Source organism: Populus nigra, chromosome 6, assembly GCF_951802175.1.
Source record: "Populus nigra chromosome 6, ddPopNigr1.1, whole genome shotgun sequence".
NCBI classification, from domain to species: domain Eukaryota; kingdom Viridiplantae; phylum Streptophyta; class Magnoliopsida; order Malpighiales; family Salicaceae; genus Populus; species Populus nigra.
Window position 1 is genome coordinate 701965 of NC_084857.1, and position 15858 is coordinate 717822.

The window sequence follows — 15858 nt, forward strand, 5'->3', positions numbered from 1 at the left end:
TTTTATGCCCTTTTATATTCATTTACCGGTCTCTCTCTCTCTCTCTCTCTCTCTCAAGTCTTAACTGGATTTTGTATATCCTTCAAACTCCAAATAACCAACGGCATATTCCAACCATATATTAACAAAAAAAAACACCCCCTACTCTTCACCAAGTCTCCTCTCTTCTTCGATCTCTTCCCTTTTAGATTTCAAAATCCTTCACACCCCATTTTCCATATTCATATTCTCACCAAACCCACTTCTTCCTCTCTTTTTTTTCTTCAATTTTTGATGTTAAAGGCCACTCCTTTCTTCTTATCATGATTAAATGTTCCTTTGAATTCTTGTACCCTTGAATTCCGAGACAATCTCTACCAAATCGTATGATCTAACAAGAAAATCCAAGTCAAAATCACACCCAGATTTTCCTTTCCTCTGAAATACAGGAAAGTGAAGATAATCTATCTTGTCATTTCTATTTGAGTCTCTTTCACTGAATTTGTTGCCATCTTTACCATAATCTCCAAAAGCCGTATCTTAAAATTCTCTTTATATCTCTTAGATCACAAGATCACTTCAAATTTCTCATTCTCGATAAAGTTTCACTCTTTTCTGTTCTAGGAAAGAGAAGTTTCTATCTTTTAAGTCAGAGATGGTGGTGAAGATGATGAGGTGGCCACCATGGCCACCTCTGTCATCGAGAAAATTTGAGGCCAAATTGATCGTTCACAAACTGCAAGGCCTAGATTTGGTACAAGATGAAGAGCAAAACAGTGATGAGAGCAGGAAGGGCTTGGTGGTTGAGATAAAGTGGAAAGGTCAGAAGGGTATTGCTTTTAGGAGGTCTGTAAAGCGGAATTTTACCGAGGAAGGAGGGTTCGAAGGTGATGGGTTTCAATGGAATGAAGAGTTTAGAAGTGTGTGTAATCTTTCTGGAAATAAAGATGGTGTCTTTCTTCCTTGGGAAATTGCCTTTGCAGTTTTCAGTGTAAATTTCCTTTTCTCCTCTTTTGCATTTACTGATTATCTGTTCATGGATTGTTGAATTTTGAAATTAATTATTTTGTTTCCCAGAAGGGTTGACTTTGGATAACAGAATGGACATGTGCTTTGACATTTAACTATCTCCTCTCTCTCTTAATTATGGCATGTTATAGCAGTCACAATTTTGGTCAATACATGATTTTTTTGGATGTCTAGAGTCAGATTGCCTTATTGAATTTTTTTTCCTTGCTTTATAGCAGTCACAATTTTGGTCAATACATGATTTTTTTGGATTTCTAGAGTCAGATTGCCTTATTGAATTTTTTTTCCTTGCTTTTGAACTTCTATAAAGATGAATACTTGAGGGGAAAAACTATAGCTAATGAAGAATTTATGGATTTCTCCTTTGTTCCAGGAAATTGGATATTATACAGGATAACAATGGAGGTGTTCCTTTTTTTTTTTTTGGGTGTGTTATTTAACTTCTAATGACTCTTATTCCAGTCATCATATAATGAATTTTTCACATGAATTGTATTTGTTTTAAATTGTTATATCAAAGTTTGCAATATGTATAAGAATATGCTTATGCAGAAGAATTGGTGTAGTTTACTGGGTCAATAAGCTAAATCCTCGGGGGTTCTTTTTGAGTACCTGTAGCTTTCAATTCAAGTCTTATGTGGCTTTCTTTTTTGGTTTATATGTGTGGTGACTATTTTGAAGTGATTGGCTTCACACATGGTGGATGTTATTATCATGCCAGATCATGTAAAGTGGCATATTCCTGGAGGATTTTCTCAACTTGTTTTGTTTATGCTCTGGATCCTTAAGCTACTTTGTCCAGTTGTTTATTTGACAGTGACCTAAATCTCACATGGGTATGTATATTTTTTAACATGATGTAATATTTGAAATACATATCTACTGAGGATTTATTTGCTTCTCTTGATTAATAATGTGTTTTCATATTACTGGTTGTGAATTAACCATATAATGCTGAAATTTTCATTTTGCCTTTCTTTCTTGGAACTGTTCAATTTTACTCCTGGATATTAGGCAGTAGAATGATATATTGAAAAGTCTTGTACTGATTTTGATTATAAGAAAACCTTGTTTTTAATGGTTCAGGGCTTGAACCAAGGGCCAAGGAGTAAGGTTCTTTTAGTTGGAACCGCTACATTAAACCTCTCGGAATATGCTTCAACAGCTAAGGAGAAAGAAGCTGAAATTGCTGTTCCTTTAACAGTTCACAATGGCACCGTTGAGGGCACTCCCTTGCTTCATGTAAGTCCATTCCTTTCAATATGTTCTACAACGAAAGTTCATGTCTGTTTCATTTCTGACACTAGTTCCAATATAATGCAGTTGTCTCTCAGGTTGATGGAATTGAAAACTATTCGAGAACCTCTACAAGCAGTGCAGAGAGTGATAGAGACTGCCCCATCATCTCCCTCATCTCTTGAAACTCTATCACCAAGGAGAGATGAACTTTCTGTTCTTAAAGCAGGTTTGAGAAAAGTGAAAAGCCTCCAAGTGAGAAAAAAGGCTTGTCACAAAGAGAACAGTAATGATAGGTGCTGTATCAGAATCGAAGATCATGAGGACAACTACCCATTTGATACAGATTCACTCGATGATGATGCTGAGGGGGAATCAGAGGAGAGCAACGGGGATCCTAGTGCTCAGCTGTCATTCAATTATGAAACATTGGCGCATGCAAACAAGGCTGGAGGATCATTTCATTCAATTTCTATAACTAATGGTGAAGATGAGAGTTGGATATACTATAACCATTGTAAGCCGGATATGGGATCTTTGTATGTCGAATACCCAACTGCATCAGACCATGAACAATCTTCGAAACAGAGTTCAAAACTTGGAATCTTAGCTTGGAGGAAAAGAAAACTGAGCTTTATATCCCCTAAGCCTAAATCTAAAGGCGAGCCTCTCTTGAAAAAGGATTGTGGAGAAGAGGGTGGTGACGACATTGATTTTGATCGCAGGCAGCTTAGCTCCTCTGATGAGTCCAGTTTTGGGGTACATATCAACCCTTTGCTATCTTTCTTCCTTCTCTTTTCTTTTTTCTTTTTTTATTTGGCTTCTGGCTTCGGCTTTATGCCTCTTAATAATTTATACGAGTTCAACTTCATTCTAAGACCACTTTTGTTCTGGCAGTGGAATAAATCGGAAGAAGGTTCGACTACTAGTAGATCATCATTCACCGAATTTGGGGATGACAATTTTACTGTAGGCAGCTGGGAGACAAAAGAAGTAATAAGCCGTGACAGGCACATGAAGCTCCAAGCACAGGTCTTTTTCGCTTCAATTGATCAGAGGAGTGAGCGAGCTGCTGGTCAAAGTGCCTGTACGGCACTGGTTGCTTTCATTGCTAATTGGTTGCAGTCTAACCGATATGAAGTGCCAATCAAGTCTGAATTCGACTGCTTGATCAGAGATGGATCTTTAGAGTGGAGAAATCTCTGTGAGAAAGAGGACTATAGACAACGATTTCCCGACAAGCACTTTGACCTTGAGACAATTCTTCAAGCTAAAATTTGTCCTCTTTCAGTTGTCCCAGAAAAGTCCTTCATTGGATTCTTCCATCCAGAAGGCCTAGAAGGAGATTTTGACTTCCTTCATGGCGCAATGTCCTTTGACAGTATTTGGCAGGAGATTAGTCATCATGGGTCAGACTGGTCTAACAATTCTGACCCTTTGGTCTACGTTGTAAGTTGGAATGACCACTTTTTTGTCCTCAAGGTTGAACGGGATGCCTACTATATCATTGACACACTGGGAGAGAGGCTTTATGAGGGATGCAATCAAGCCTATGTCCTAAAATTTGACAAAGATACGACAATCCAGAAACTACCAAAGGAAACTAAAGGATCAGATGAAAAAACTGTCGGCAACAAAGTGCAACCAAGCAGCTCCAAGGAAAAAACTCCAGCTGATAGGAATCTGCCATCAATTCCAAATGAGGGAGAAAAGACTCCGATGGAAGAAGAGATTGTGTGTAAAGGAAAGGAGTCATGCAAGGAATATATCAAGAGTTTCTTGGCTGCAATCCCTTTAAGGGAATTGCAGGCTGATATCAAGAAGGGTTTGATGGCATCAACACCCCTTCACCATCGACTTCAAATTGAGTTCCACTACACCCAGCTAACGCTACCCGTAGATGAAAATTCATCAAGAGATGTAACTGTTTGCTGATACACCAGCTGCATCGGCTGTTCTCATGTTTAATACCCCCAATAGAGTTGAGTTCCTACAATCTTCTCTAAATTTGATTACTCTAGCCCCCTCCCCTCTGCAATATATGGTTTTTTAGGAAATAATTAGGCTGACACAGCCATCTAGTGATTTGTTTTCGAGGTTCTTTGTATATTCCAAATGTAGTTTTCGGACCAGGAATGTAACTATCTTCCTTTTTTTACGACGGATAATAACCAACTCCCTATAGTAATTTCCATGCATAATGTCGCATACAGCTTCATTATTTTATCTCACCTGTACTTCACATGTACATGTTGTCTTTAATTACGGTGGAAGCCATCGTTCTTTAAGAATACCATGAAGTTGATTTCTTTACAGTTATTTTATTAAAGTTATATAGAATTGATAATTGCTGCAAATAGACTTAAAATGCTTATAATGAACTGTGAAGAGAGAAAAATAGGCACTAAAATAAGGGCTGCTAGGGCAGCATTTTAAATTTCGTTGGCATTAAAATGACAAATAAAAAAAGCAACATGTTATTTATTCTTCGACTTCAGATTCTCCATCTTCTTTCACTTCTTTTGCAAGTCACGAAAATATCCAGCAGGGTTTTTGTGATGTTTTGAATAAATAAGTAGGAAAATACAATAAAGCCCTTGAAGGCTTAAGATGTAGGAATAATTAAATGAAGGGTATTGTAGTAATTGTATAAATACATAATATATATAAATAGAAAAAAAAAAAAAACAAGAGATCTGAAAATTTAGAGTAAAAAACTGACGGGAGAGAGAAGGGAGAAAGAGGAAGAAGAAGAAGAAGAGAAAAGAGGGGAAAATAAGGGAAAAAGGAAAGGAGTTGGAGGAAATAAATAAAAAGGGGTAAGATTATGCTTTAATGTATATAATATGTTTTCTTTAGCTTTAATTTCGGTTTTGATAAATGTTAGGGTTATGAAATTTGTGTTTTGAGTTTAATTGATGAATTAAATTGAATGTTAGGGGTTGATTGTTGTGGTTAATTGATGATTTAGTTGATTATGGAAGATTGTGATAATTTTGAGTTATAGTTTTGTTTGAATGGTGAATGTTGAGTTAAAAATCAGTGGAGAACAGTAGGTTTCTGTGAAAATTCTGGGTTGGAGGTTGAAGATGACGAAAATTCAATTTGGTCCCTCAATTTTGGAAAATTACAGTTTAGTCCCCAAACTTTGGAAAATTTGCAGAATGGTCCCTGGAGCCTATTCCAAGATTCTGAACAGAATAACATATGAATTATGGACAGAATTACTGTATAGATAAGAGAATTTAACACTTTCAATTTGGTCCTCCAATTTGACAAAAATTACAATTTGATCCTAAAATTTGGTAAAATTCCAGAATGGTCCCTGGAGTATAATGAGATGATCTGGACAGAAATGAGGATGAATTATGGACATAATTTCAGTATATTCATGGATTTATGATAAATTTTAGTTTGGTCCTCCAATTTGACAAAAGTTGCAATTTGACCCTTAAAAATATGATAAATTCCAGATTAGTCCCTAGCTGTACTATTATCTTTTTCAGATTGGTTTGATGAATAATTGAGGATTATTTAGTGAATTATTACCAATTTTATTAATTGTTTTATTATGGATTAGATTTCGGGAAAACCGTTAAACGTTGGGTTTTTAGGAAAGATAACTAGTTAGTTCAAAAATATATAGGGTTATGGAATACACCCTTAGATAAGTGTATTAAATAGGTTATATATATTCTTTTGAGTCATTCTTAAATATGTCTCCTTTATATTCAGATAATCCTGATATTCTACCGGCGGGACGTCAGTAGGATTTTCTTCGATATCAGCTTTGAGTTTTGTTGCTTTTGAGTCAGGTGAGTGGATAATTTTCCATATGCATGAGAAATATTATAAATATTTGATTTGCTAATATGAATTGGATCATGCTTCTTGATAATATATATGTTAATTATTATCCTTGTTTTGATAAAGCATGATCAATTATTGAATCTGAATTCTTGATATGAACCAACATATATTTTGAATTGACTTCTGAATTGATAGCTCCTCATTTGATTGATGTCATGAGTTGAGTTTTGAGATATGAATATGTTTGTTAGATTATGATTATGAACCTATGGTATGTCAGTCAGAATACCCATGCTAACAGGGTAGTGTTAGTCTTTGTGCACATCGTATCTGAACCCTAGTTGGTCGGGGGAGTCACCAACCTGTGTGGACTGATCATCCCACAGTACGGAGCCTCATGCTCATTGCATTTTGATTTTCTGACGAGTTTTACCATATGATCTTCTTGTTATGGCCAATTTGAGAACACTTCCATAAGAACCTAAATCCATACTTGTATATATATTTCTCATTGTTGTATTACCTCGTGTGTGTATATTGAACGTTATCTACTCACTGAGTTGTTGAACTCACCATCTCATTATTTATCCTTTTCAGGCTTATAGCTTGATAGCAGGTCATTTTGTTGGACCTTCAGAACCTGCTCTTTTGGTAGTAATTTGTACATTTCCTTTATGTCTAGTTAGTGCTCCAAAACTCTGAACTTTTATAAACTTTTGTATTAAGACAATTCAATTATATTATGAAGTTGATTTTGTTGTTAATGCTGCGTTGAACTCTGATTGAGTTAGGATAAGTTTGTGTGTAAGTTTGGGTTCGCATAGGTATGGAACCTTGGAGGGGAACCTTGCCTATGTGCCGGTCATGGATCCGGGGATCAGGTCGTGACAGTTTTTCTCAAAACCCTCCCTGGAAATGCGAACATCTTGACCGGGAGCTTTCATGGTCCCATCTTTTGTTGCTCCTGAGTCAAAGCCAGAGACAGAACCAGTAGAACCACTACCAGGGGCTTTAGCTGCACCAGCACCACCAGTAATACCAGATGATTTGTCGTTTCCAGACATCTTGTCCTTGCAGCACACCAATAACTTTTAAACAATGAAAGATCTTCGTTTGCAATATTTCTCAGATGATACAAATCAAGAGAAGGGTGGTGCTTATATAGTGCCTTTGGGAACTTGAAAGGATGGAGTATTTATCTCTCTGTTAAATTGGCGTGCCAGAAGATTGACAGTCAAATTTCTTTACAAATCTCGATGAATGCAGTGGAAACAAAAAAGGGGTTGCAGCTTTGGTCCTTGATAACAATTCCCGCGCATAGGTTCATGTCTCGTTTAACCACTACATGCATGCAGCTTCATTTATTTCAGTTAATGGAAACTGAACCTGCTGACCTTCAAATAACAGTCGTTTGATTCTATTCTCTTGCACCTGCAATTCACTTGCTCTCCATTGGATTTTGAGGAAACTACAAGATTCAAGATGAGAAAGCGTAGTATGGATATATTCAAAATGGACGGGAGGTTTCTAAGTAAACTATTTGGAGGAATGAGATCCATTCGAAAAGAAAACATAGCAAAGAAACAAGAGAGAAATGAATGTTTGGCATAAGCATGATACAGGAGAAGATTAACTTGGTTTAAATAAAGGATGGCATAAATACTTATGAGCCTTGAATACATAGATTCTTAGCATCACATTCTTAGCATCACACAAGATCTAATTGCTTTCGGACCAAATGAGCTACAAATACTTTGTCTTGAATCCTGACTATTCTAGCAAAATAATGAGCATCTTCTGACAGCATCCTTGCCCTGGGAAATGATATCCCATAAATTTCTCATGGATGACACTTTCAGAGGATTGAAAATCACGGGTTAAGGTTAAGTCTAGTTCACATCTCCACTTGATCAAAGCCTGAGATGAGCTGAAGTATTTTATTGATGTAGAACGCAAACAACTTCAGTTGACCATTGAGCACATCTGAGAAACAAGCTTGACTACTCCCCACATAGGTGCATCATTCTGCAAGAAATGAACTTAAGTCATAATTTGAAGTAGCAGCATAAATGAGGGTGTAGTTTTTCACATAAATTCTCTCTCTGCATCACTCTCACCCTTAAAGAAACACAAAATGAATGCCCCGGTCTCTTATCAGAAGTAATTGTCCCTCATGCAAGCTTCTCCTGATTATAGGAGTTCAACCCAAGCTTCATGCGGACCTTGGGTAGGGTCAAGGGTGGCTTGGCAAGACCACTCTAGAAAAATAAAGGACAAAGATAACAAAGACATCAACTCACCAGATAAACCACATCAAAGGCTTTGCGGTAGTTACTGAGATTGTTCTCAATGTTGTCATTCCTGAAAAAGCAGTTCAGATGATTGAGAAACTAATGAACCCATTGTTTAGTATACAAAAATGCAATTATTCCTACTCAAAGATGGTTCTGGAAAGAGAAGTTTTCAAATAGTTCTACACTTTAATATCTTCACATGCGGTGACTACTCATGTTTCAAACCTGAAACCTCTTGGTTATAAGCCTAAGACATTTAACATTGCATCTCACAAACATTCAAAAACACAAACAAACCAAGAAAATATCCCTGTTAAATTTCCCTCTGGTAATCATTCCATATTATGGCAAGCAATATTGGAAGTCCATAGCTCGTCTCACACAACTTCCATTAACAATACAGTGCCCAAATGCCCAATGTAAACGGGTAACAAAACATTAAACCCTTTGGGAAGCAGAATTCAGCCAAGATTGGTGAAAACTTTTGGGGGGGGGGGGGGTGTATGGTAGAAATGATCAGGTAAAGATCAAGCAATTTTACACACTCACAGGAAACCTGCAGAAATTCGAGTCTCATAGTCTAATCCATCAGACATCCCCAAGTCTCCCAGGTGATCACCAAGGAGCAGGACATTGGTTCTCTTCTTTACAGAAGCATTGTCATTGATCGGACCATCACCATCACCGAAATGTTCATGAACAGGAGCAGCCATCTCAAGAGCATGCTCATTTTTATTTAGACTATGGATCAACTTCCCTGCAATGAAATAGCACACCAGAAACAGGATCATTCTAACATACAGAAGAACAAATAGGCAACATCATTTCAAAATTCTAAAAAAAACAAAACAAAGAAAGAAGCATGTAACCTTTTTAGGTTTGATATGACAAAGGCACTAGTAAGCAAAAGAGAACATGGCATGAAGTTGAGGTCCTTGCCTTTATAAAAACTGGGCACTAACCCTAGAAGCATAGACCATTCACTTAATTGGAAAAAGATAGATTATTCTTAATTGGAAAAAGACAGATTACTGCCATTGACTCCAAGGTAAAGTGATATTTCTGCTAGGTACCATTATGTGGAGAGGCCAAAAACATATGTTGAAACAGTGGTCATGTAAGCCAGAAAGAAAATGATACCTTTGAAAGAAATGAGGCAACCATCATTATCAAATACCATTCGGTTTGAAACAATCTTAACATTCTTAAAAGATCTATGGACTTTCTGTCTCAGGACCTGACACAGTGAAAAGAAGAAGCAAGTGCGGCGAAAGGTACCATAGAAATCAGTTAGTTAAGGCACTTGGTTATAGTACAGAATCACCAGAAAAACATATATTGTAAACTAACCTCCTCTATGATATCTGCAAGCCCCGCAGAGAATATGAGAACTGGAATGTCTCTTTCCTGTGAATTACAAACACAAGCAAATTTGGTGATATACAACTTGACATGAATACCCCTATTTAGAAAAGACAAAGCTCAAAACCTTATCTCGAAATAACAAAATTTTACCTCCAAAAACTCAAAAAGTTCAACCACACCATCCCTGAAAGCAATTGCTGAGCTAGAAACAGACTCCTTGATTGCATCATATGTGAGGCCTCCCTCAATCAGAAGATTATGGGTTTTCCCCCACCTGCATTAGAAAAACTATTACTTCAGTTTCCCAAACTACAACTAAAATCAAAACACTATAAATCATTTAGGTGCTTATAAACCAAAATAGCAAATTTGTCAAATCATCGTATTAGTAACGGTAAGCCAAAATAGCTGGGACACAATAAATAGAGTGACATACCACTCTTCCATGAGCTTAGTTTTCTCTTCAATTGGAATTGTTGGGGAGAATTCTAATGGATGATAGTACTCATACAATGCCTGCCTCTTGTCATCATACTCCGCGTTCCCCTGCTTCAAAATTCCGTGACTGCCTACACATTGCCATCACAAGAAACTCAAAAGTCCAAATTCATTACAGATCTTCAACTGCACAAACAGAACCATAATTAAGACAGTAAAATACTTTGCCCTCGACGACCGTTCACGAAGTAGTTGGTTAATGTTCCATCAAAATCTGCTATCACCTTGCATATATAACATCAACAACAACAAAAAATCACTAAAAGACTTTGTCCTTGTCATCCATTAAGAGACAAATATAAATTATCATTATATCACTTAAAAGAAAAAAATCTTTTGATTCCAATAAACAAAATCAAGAAAAGGAGAAAAAGGGTTCTTTATTAACTCAAAAATCAATAAAAAGAGCCCAAAAATTATGATAATAAAAGAAATGAAATACCTGGAATTTAGCAGGACCAGCCAAACAAACTGCATCGATTTTCCTTTGGAGTAACTGAGGATCACCAACCACTGTAACCTTTGAAAGATCATGATGACCCGCCTCCATTTTTTTCACTTGATTCTTGGAGCTATAACCGCAACACAAAACCCTGCAAAAAAATTAATAAAATAAAACCAACGTGTACAACGAATGTAAGAACTGAACAAGGTGGGCACTTCTTCACATTGCATTTGTAAGAAAACAAAACCTGGAATTATTTGATGGGGGAGAGGTAAATGTGAGGTAGCAGGGTTGCGGGTTGCAAGTGATGTTTATGCAAGCAGGGAGCGCGGTGAGGATGTTTTGGAGACGATAACAACTCATTTGAGAGAGCAAAAATACTGGGGAAGAGTTATATACTATCATCAGCGTCCTATGGCCGTACACTACTCCTTCAACAGCGTGAGCCAAATTAAATTTTATAGTTTGGGATATCTTAATGGGCTGGCTTACTCTATGTAGGCCTCTGAGCCATAATGGGATGGAATGAAATTGCAGATTGAGCCGTTAAGAGAAGACATCACTCTATTTTTCACATGATGTTTTCGCTTCATTCGGAATTGGATTGTTTGAAGATTCCTGCATTTTAAGGCAACAACCAGTCTCTTACAACAGTAGAGCTTCGTGCTCTTGAACTTGAAATCTAATTTCTTATTATAAAGACAAAAGGAAGATAATTAATGGGTTTTTGTGTAGGTATGGTAATTTAACTCAAATTTATACAGAATTGAATTAGTGTTTTTTTTTTAATAGTTGTTTTTTTAAATAAAAATTATTTTGATAAAATCGTGTTATTTGAATGATAATTAAAATAAATAAATAGTAAATTATTAATCTTTAGCATGTTTGTAATTTTTTTTTATTGTATTTCGTCTGATTTGAGATTCATATTATTAGGTTTATGGTTGGATATTATTTGGGTTTTTTTTTTTTGTTTAATCTTTTTTAATCAGTGATAAATTTGAATTTATAATTATTTGGTTATTAAAATTTTAATATTATATTTAAAAATTAATTTAATTTAATAATTTAAGCTGTTTTTTACTAATGAATATATAAATTTTTTTAATAATAACTAGTGTGTGTCTATATATATATATATATATATATATATATATATATTAATTATTCACGAATAAGTCATGAATCTATAAAAAAATTTATTAATAAGTAACGCTAATTTTGTCTTTGAAAAGCTTTTGAGCATTCGTTTCTCCCATTAAGAACCACCATTTTTCTTCTTTTCCCTACTTTTTCCAAGATGGGTTTTCCTTGTTCTTCTTCTTATATCCTTCATATTTTGTTCAGTTAACTTGAAAGCAGTGATCTTGATGGATTCTGAACATGGATTTGTTTAAAGTTCATTTCTTTTTCACATACATTCTTTGCTGGTTATGTTTTTGACTTTGAAGCAAATATTTTGATGGATTATAGACATGTCCATGTTGTTTAAAGATCATTTCTTTTTCACACACGTGTGATCCTAAATGGTTCTTGCTCTTTAAATTTAATTTTGGAAGCTAACTGATAACTCATCCTATTGGGATTGTTTCACCTCGGTGTTGAATTTTGATGATAGTTATATTTTAGAGCTTGGTTTTTAAATAATCTTGAATATAGCTAACTAGAACATTTTCTGGCCTTTTTCACATTTCTTAAACAGGTTTTAATGGATATAGGTTATGCTTATACACTGCTGGGTGTTGGTTTTTGTTTTTTTGCATCTGAAGAAGAGTTACATAACTGGTTTTTGCAGTTCGGAATAGTAAGATGGCTAGACAGGCCAATACTCTTATCCTTGAGAATGGCTGGGGAGCACTAGTGGTAGTAGTAGCGACACTTCTGCAGACCAATTTTCTACTTCATCTAGCTGTGCCATCATTCAATCATGGGCTGAGCTCAGAGACTGCCTTCAACACCAATCATTCGAGTCCCATAACTTTCTGTCTTTGAAATTTCTTCTTGATGCTCGCACATCCCTTCATGTTGCTGACCCCCCAAGCGAAGCTCCTATTTTCAATTTTGTCCTCTACAAACCTCGTGATTCCCCATGAAGCATATCCTCTCGTTCTCCGGACTCTTTATATCTGGGTCAGAAAGTCCTTAAGACCCTCTGGCCTCTTCTGTACTCATTGATTCGGCTGTGGTGTCACTGTCTCATCTTTTAGCTATTGAATTTGGTTCTAAGAAGAGCCCCGAGTTTCTCTCTGAAAGTGTACTGCTACTAGGTGCCTTTTCTTTTGTCTAAAACAGTCTGCTTGGAGTTGCTCTGTAGGTTGTTGGAAGATGAGTACAGATTGGTTAGTCCCTTTGGCAGGGTCATTCCAGATGTTCTTGCAGGTATTGGGTATGCTCTATGTTCTTCTGTTTGTTCATCATGTTAGAATTTTGAATGCATTGCTGGGGATTTGGGGAAAGGAAGATGGACTCACGATTTTACATTTGGCTGAATGGGTGATATCTGGTTTCATCAAATCATGTTCGCAGGAGAAGTTGCAAATATTTGCTTAAGAGACTTTAGACACTTCAAAGACAGACTATGTTCCATTTGCTATTGTCATGGCTGCAGCTGGTGTTCTGAGAGCATCGAATAGATCTCCACCAAGTGATCAGGGATTGTTGATTCTTTCCACCCTAAGGGTTTCTGCGGAAAATAGGATAGTCTGTGGGACAAGGTTTTATTTCTAAAAGTAGAGACTTAAATAATTCTGGTCATGATTGCACGACCAGTCTTTTGCTTCAGTGCATTTAGTTAGCTTTGGCTCGGAATGGTTCAGTGTCTTCCCGACCTTCTCTGCTTATATCCCTTGCTTCAGCATTATTAACAGAGATATTTCCCTTGGAGCATGTATATGCAAGGATTCTTGAGCCAACACATGATCAACTGGACTTGGAGGCTGGCAAGATTAAAGAGCGTTAAAGCAGTGTCACTCTTAAGGAAGAAGGGGCAACTAGTGGTGTTTTCTGCAATCAACACATTTCAGCAGACGAGGGGGACAACGCTATAGTGGAAAATATGGTACGGCGATTCTGCCAAGAACTCTACTCTGGGCATCGGCAGGTGGCTTTCTTGCTGCATGGGAAAGCAGATGTGTTGCTTGAGGATATATATAAAATTGCTGAGCCTGTTTTCCTTATGGTTGTAGTGTTTGCATTGGCTGCTACGAAGCAGAAACTAAATTCAAAATTCTCAACTGAAAGTCAGGTGGAGATATCTATCTTGATACCAGTTTCATTCTCCTGTATCATTGAGCACTTGTTAATTGCGGTTTAGATATCAAAAGTCTTGGCTACTTTATCAAAATGTTAATTAATGGGGATGCTTTTCTCGACGGTTGATTTTGACTTTTGATGCTTGAAAATGGGGTGAGAAAGAAACTCTCAACTTCTATGCTTATTACAGAAAAATGGCTCTGTTGCTGCTACAGTGATTCATAAAGATACCAAAGTTTCACAAAGAATGGCTACATTGAAAATGAATATAAAGCTTCCTAGAAAGGTATAGCATGCTTATTCTTTATGAATTTTACATAGCGATCATGGAAAAGGCTGGTTCTATATTCTACTCCAGGCATTACAAAAAGGAATGGGAAGGAATCCTTGTAATGATGACAGCACCCTCCAAACAAGCAAGGCTGGAAAGAAAAAGAATTTCAAGTAACAAGGGACAACTCCAATACAATTTATCTTCAACAGCAAAGCGGACAGATTATCAGCCCATTCTCATTACAATCCTGGCAGGTACTTGACAACCCATTTTCTGCAACAACCTTATGGCTGCCATTGCAATGGAAACAAAGCACAAACCTAAATCCAGCACATCCTTCACATGGTGAACCAATGAATATATCAATTGGAATCCCTTCAAAGAGCACTCTAAACCTACCTTGTTCATGCAAAGCCAAAACCTCCTCAGCTCCACCTATATATCTCCCCTTAATGAAAAGCCTTGGAGGGTTCACCCTGCCATCCAAAACCCTCCATAACTCCTCCTTGAACTCCATGTGCATTGACACATCCCTTTCGAAAAATAGTACCCGAAAACTCTCTAAGAGAAAGCGAATGCTGTTACAATCCTCAAAAGTTTTTCTGATCCCTCTAAGTGATGTTGTGTAGAGAATTACTGAGTCACTACCACCTGGTGGACACATCTCTGGGAAGCCTAATATAGGGTCAATATCATCACCTTCCTCAATTCGACGAGCCTTCAATGGTGGTTCTTCTTCCTGGTTTTCAAAATTCTTCTCTGGTTCTTCTCTCATTCTTTCAAGATTCTCTTTCTCAATTCTTGCTCGTCTCTCCTCTTCACTCACTCTCATATGCTCTTTCACTGCTTCTTCAAAGGCAGACAACAAATTCGGGTCAAAAAGGCTCCCAGAATTCAAATCCGGTCGCCGGAAAGATGAGATATCAATCTCTGACAACGGGGATTGCCTAAAATTAGACCCTTTTGACTCCTCCTTATCTTTAACCCCAAAAAGATCCACTCTTGCCTTCACTACTGGCCTAACATTTTCCTTATCATCATCGGCCTCCATTTCCTCCTCCTCCTCTTCAAGATCTCTCATAAGCTCATTTACATCAATAACATCTGATTCTTGATTAACAACAAAGCTGCTATCTTTAACCTTTTCTTGCTCCACTTCTTTGCATACCATCACCTCTGGGGTTTCAGCTTGAGCTTTGAGAATCGGCTTCTTTATGAACGTCTCAATGAACCCATCTGCTGCATTCACTTGAAGAACTCTGGTTTCCTTCAAGTACCCAATTGGCTTGATTGACTTGAGCTTCTTCATCAACTTCCCTTTCATCACTCCTTTCATCTTTTCAGCTCCTTCAAATTTGGGTATTCAAAATTTGATACGGAGAAGTAGATAAAGATGTGTACAAGAAGATTCGAAAATGATCAAGGATAGAGAAAATTTCTCTCCTTCTGGTTCCCTTTGATAGAGATGGAAGAGAGGGTTTTCAGCCTCAACGGCTATCAAGCTGTTTATGACTTTAAAAATTCAAAAAAAAAAAAAAAAAAGGTTGTGCGGGGACAAAAGGGGAGGGATTCTATGAGGTGAGACTAGAAGTAGAGTATCTGCAACCTATCTATATCAGTGAGTGATGTGTGTATCTCCACGTGATGAAGCTTGGTGGGGTGATGATTTCCACAGG

General features: G+C 36.9%; 3 protein-coding genes, 1 long non-coding RNA gene and 1 pseudogene across 5 annotated transcripts; 3 read left to right on the forward strand and 2 right to left on the reverse strand.

Annotated features, from left to right (window-relative positions):
* The first annotated feature begins 51 nt into the window (after window positions 1-51).
* Window positions 52-4445, forward strand: LOC133697237 (uncharacterized). Of its 2 annotated transcripts, XM_062119680.1 has the most exons (5): window positions 835-970; window positions 1730-1844; window positions 2095-2250; window positions 2332-3003; window positions 3142-4445. In XM_062119680.1, the coding sequence occupies exons 4-5, from the start codon at window positions 2347-2349 to the stop codon at window positions 4177-4179; spliced, it is 1695 nt and encodes a 564-aa protein (XP_061975664.1). In that variant the 5' UTR covers window positions 835-970; window positions 1730-1844; window positions 2095-2250; window positions 2332-2346; the 3' UTR covers window positions 4180-4445. The 2 variants fall into 2 exon arrangements, with proteins under 2 accessions (XP_061975663.1, XP_061975664.1); XM_062119679.1 differs by lacking the exon at window positions 1730-1844 and having other exon boundaries at window positions 52-970.
* Window positions 4446-4863: 418 nt separating this feature from the next.
* Window positions 4864-6818, forward strand: LOC133697238 (uncharacterized). Its single transcript, XR_009842846.1, has 3 exons — window positions 4864-5063; window positions 5980-6059; window positions 6652-6818. It is a non-coding gene; the product is annotated as an uncharacterized LOC133697238 (long non-coding RNA).
* An 870-nt stretch (window positions 6819-7688) lies between these two features.
* LOC133696600 (uncharacterized) lies at window positions 7689-11302 on the reverse strand. The gene is made up of 10 exons (XM_062118824.1): window positions 10904-11302; window positions 10654-10804; window positions 10375-10435; window positions 10150-10282; window positions 9864-9987; window positions 9699-9755; window positions 9489-9585; window positions 8898-9105; window positions 8355-8415; window positions 7689-8079 (listed from the first exon to the last, which is right to left on the reverse strand). Exons 1-10 carry the CDS (start codon window positions 11059-11061, stop codon window positions 8017-8019), a joined length of 1113 nt encoding a protein of 370 aa, XP_061974808.1. The 5' UTR covers window positions 11062-11302; the 3' UTR covers window positions 7689-8016.
* Window positions 11303-11880: 578 nt separating this feature from the next.
* Window positions 11881-13978, forward strand: LOC133696418 (uncharacterized; annotated as a pseudogene).
* A 111-nt stretch (window positions 13979-14089) lies between these two features.
* Window positions 14090-15776, reverse strand: LOC133696419 (uncharacterized protein At3g28850-like). Its single transcript, XM_062118608.1, has one exon. It carries the CDS (start codon window positions 15516-15518, stop codon window positions 14385-14387), a length of 1134 nt encoding a protein of 377 aa, XP_061974592.1. The 5' UTR covers window positions 15519-15776; the 3' UTR covers window positions 14090-14384.
* Window positions 15777-15858: the final 82 nt, after the last annotated feature.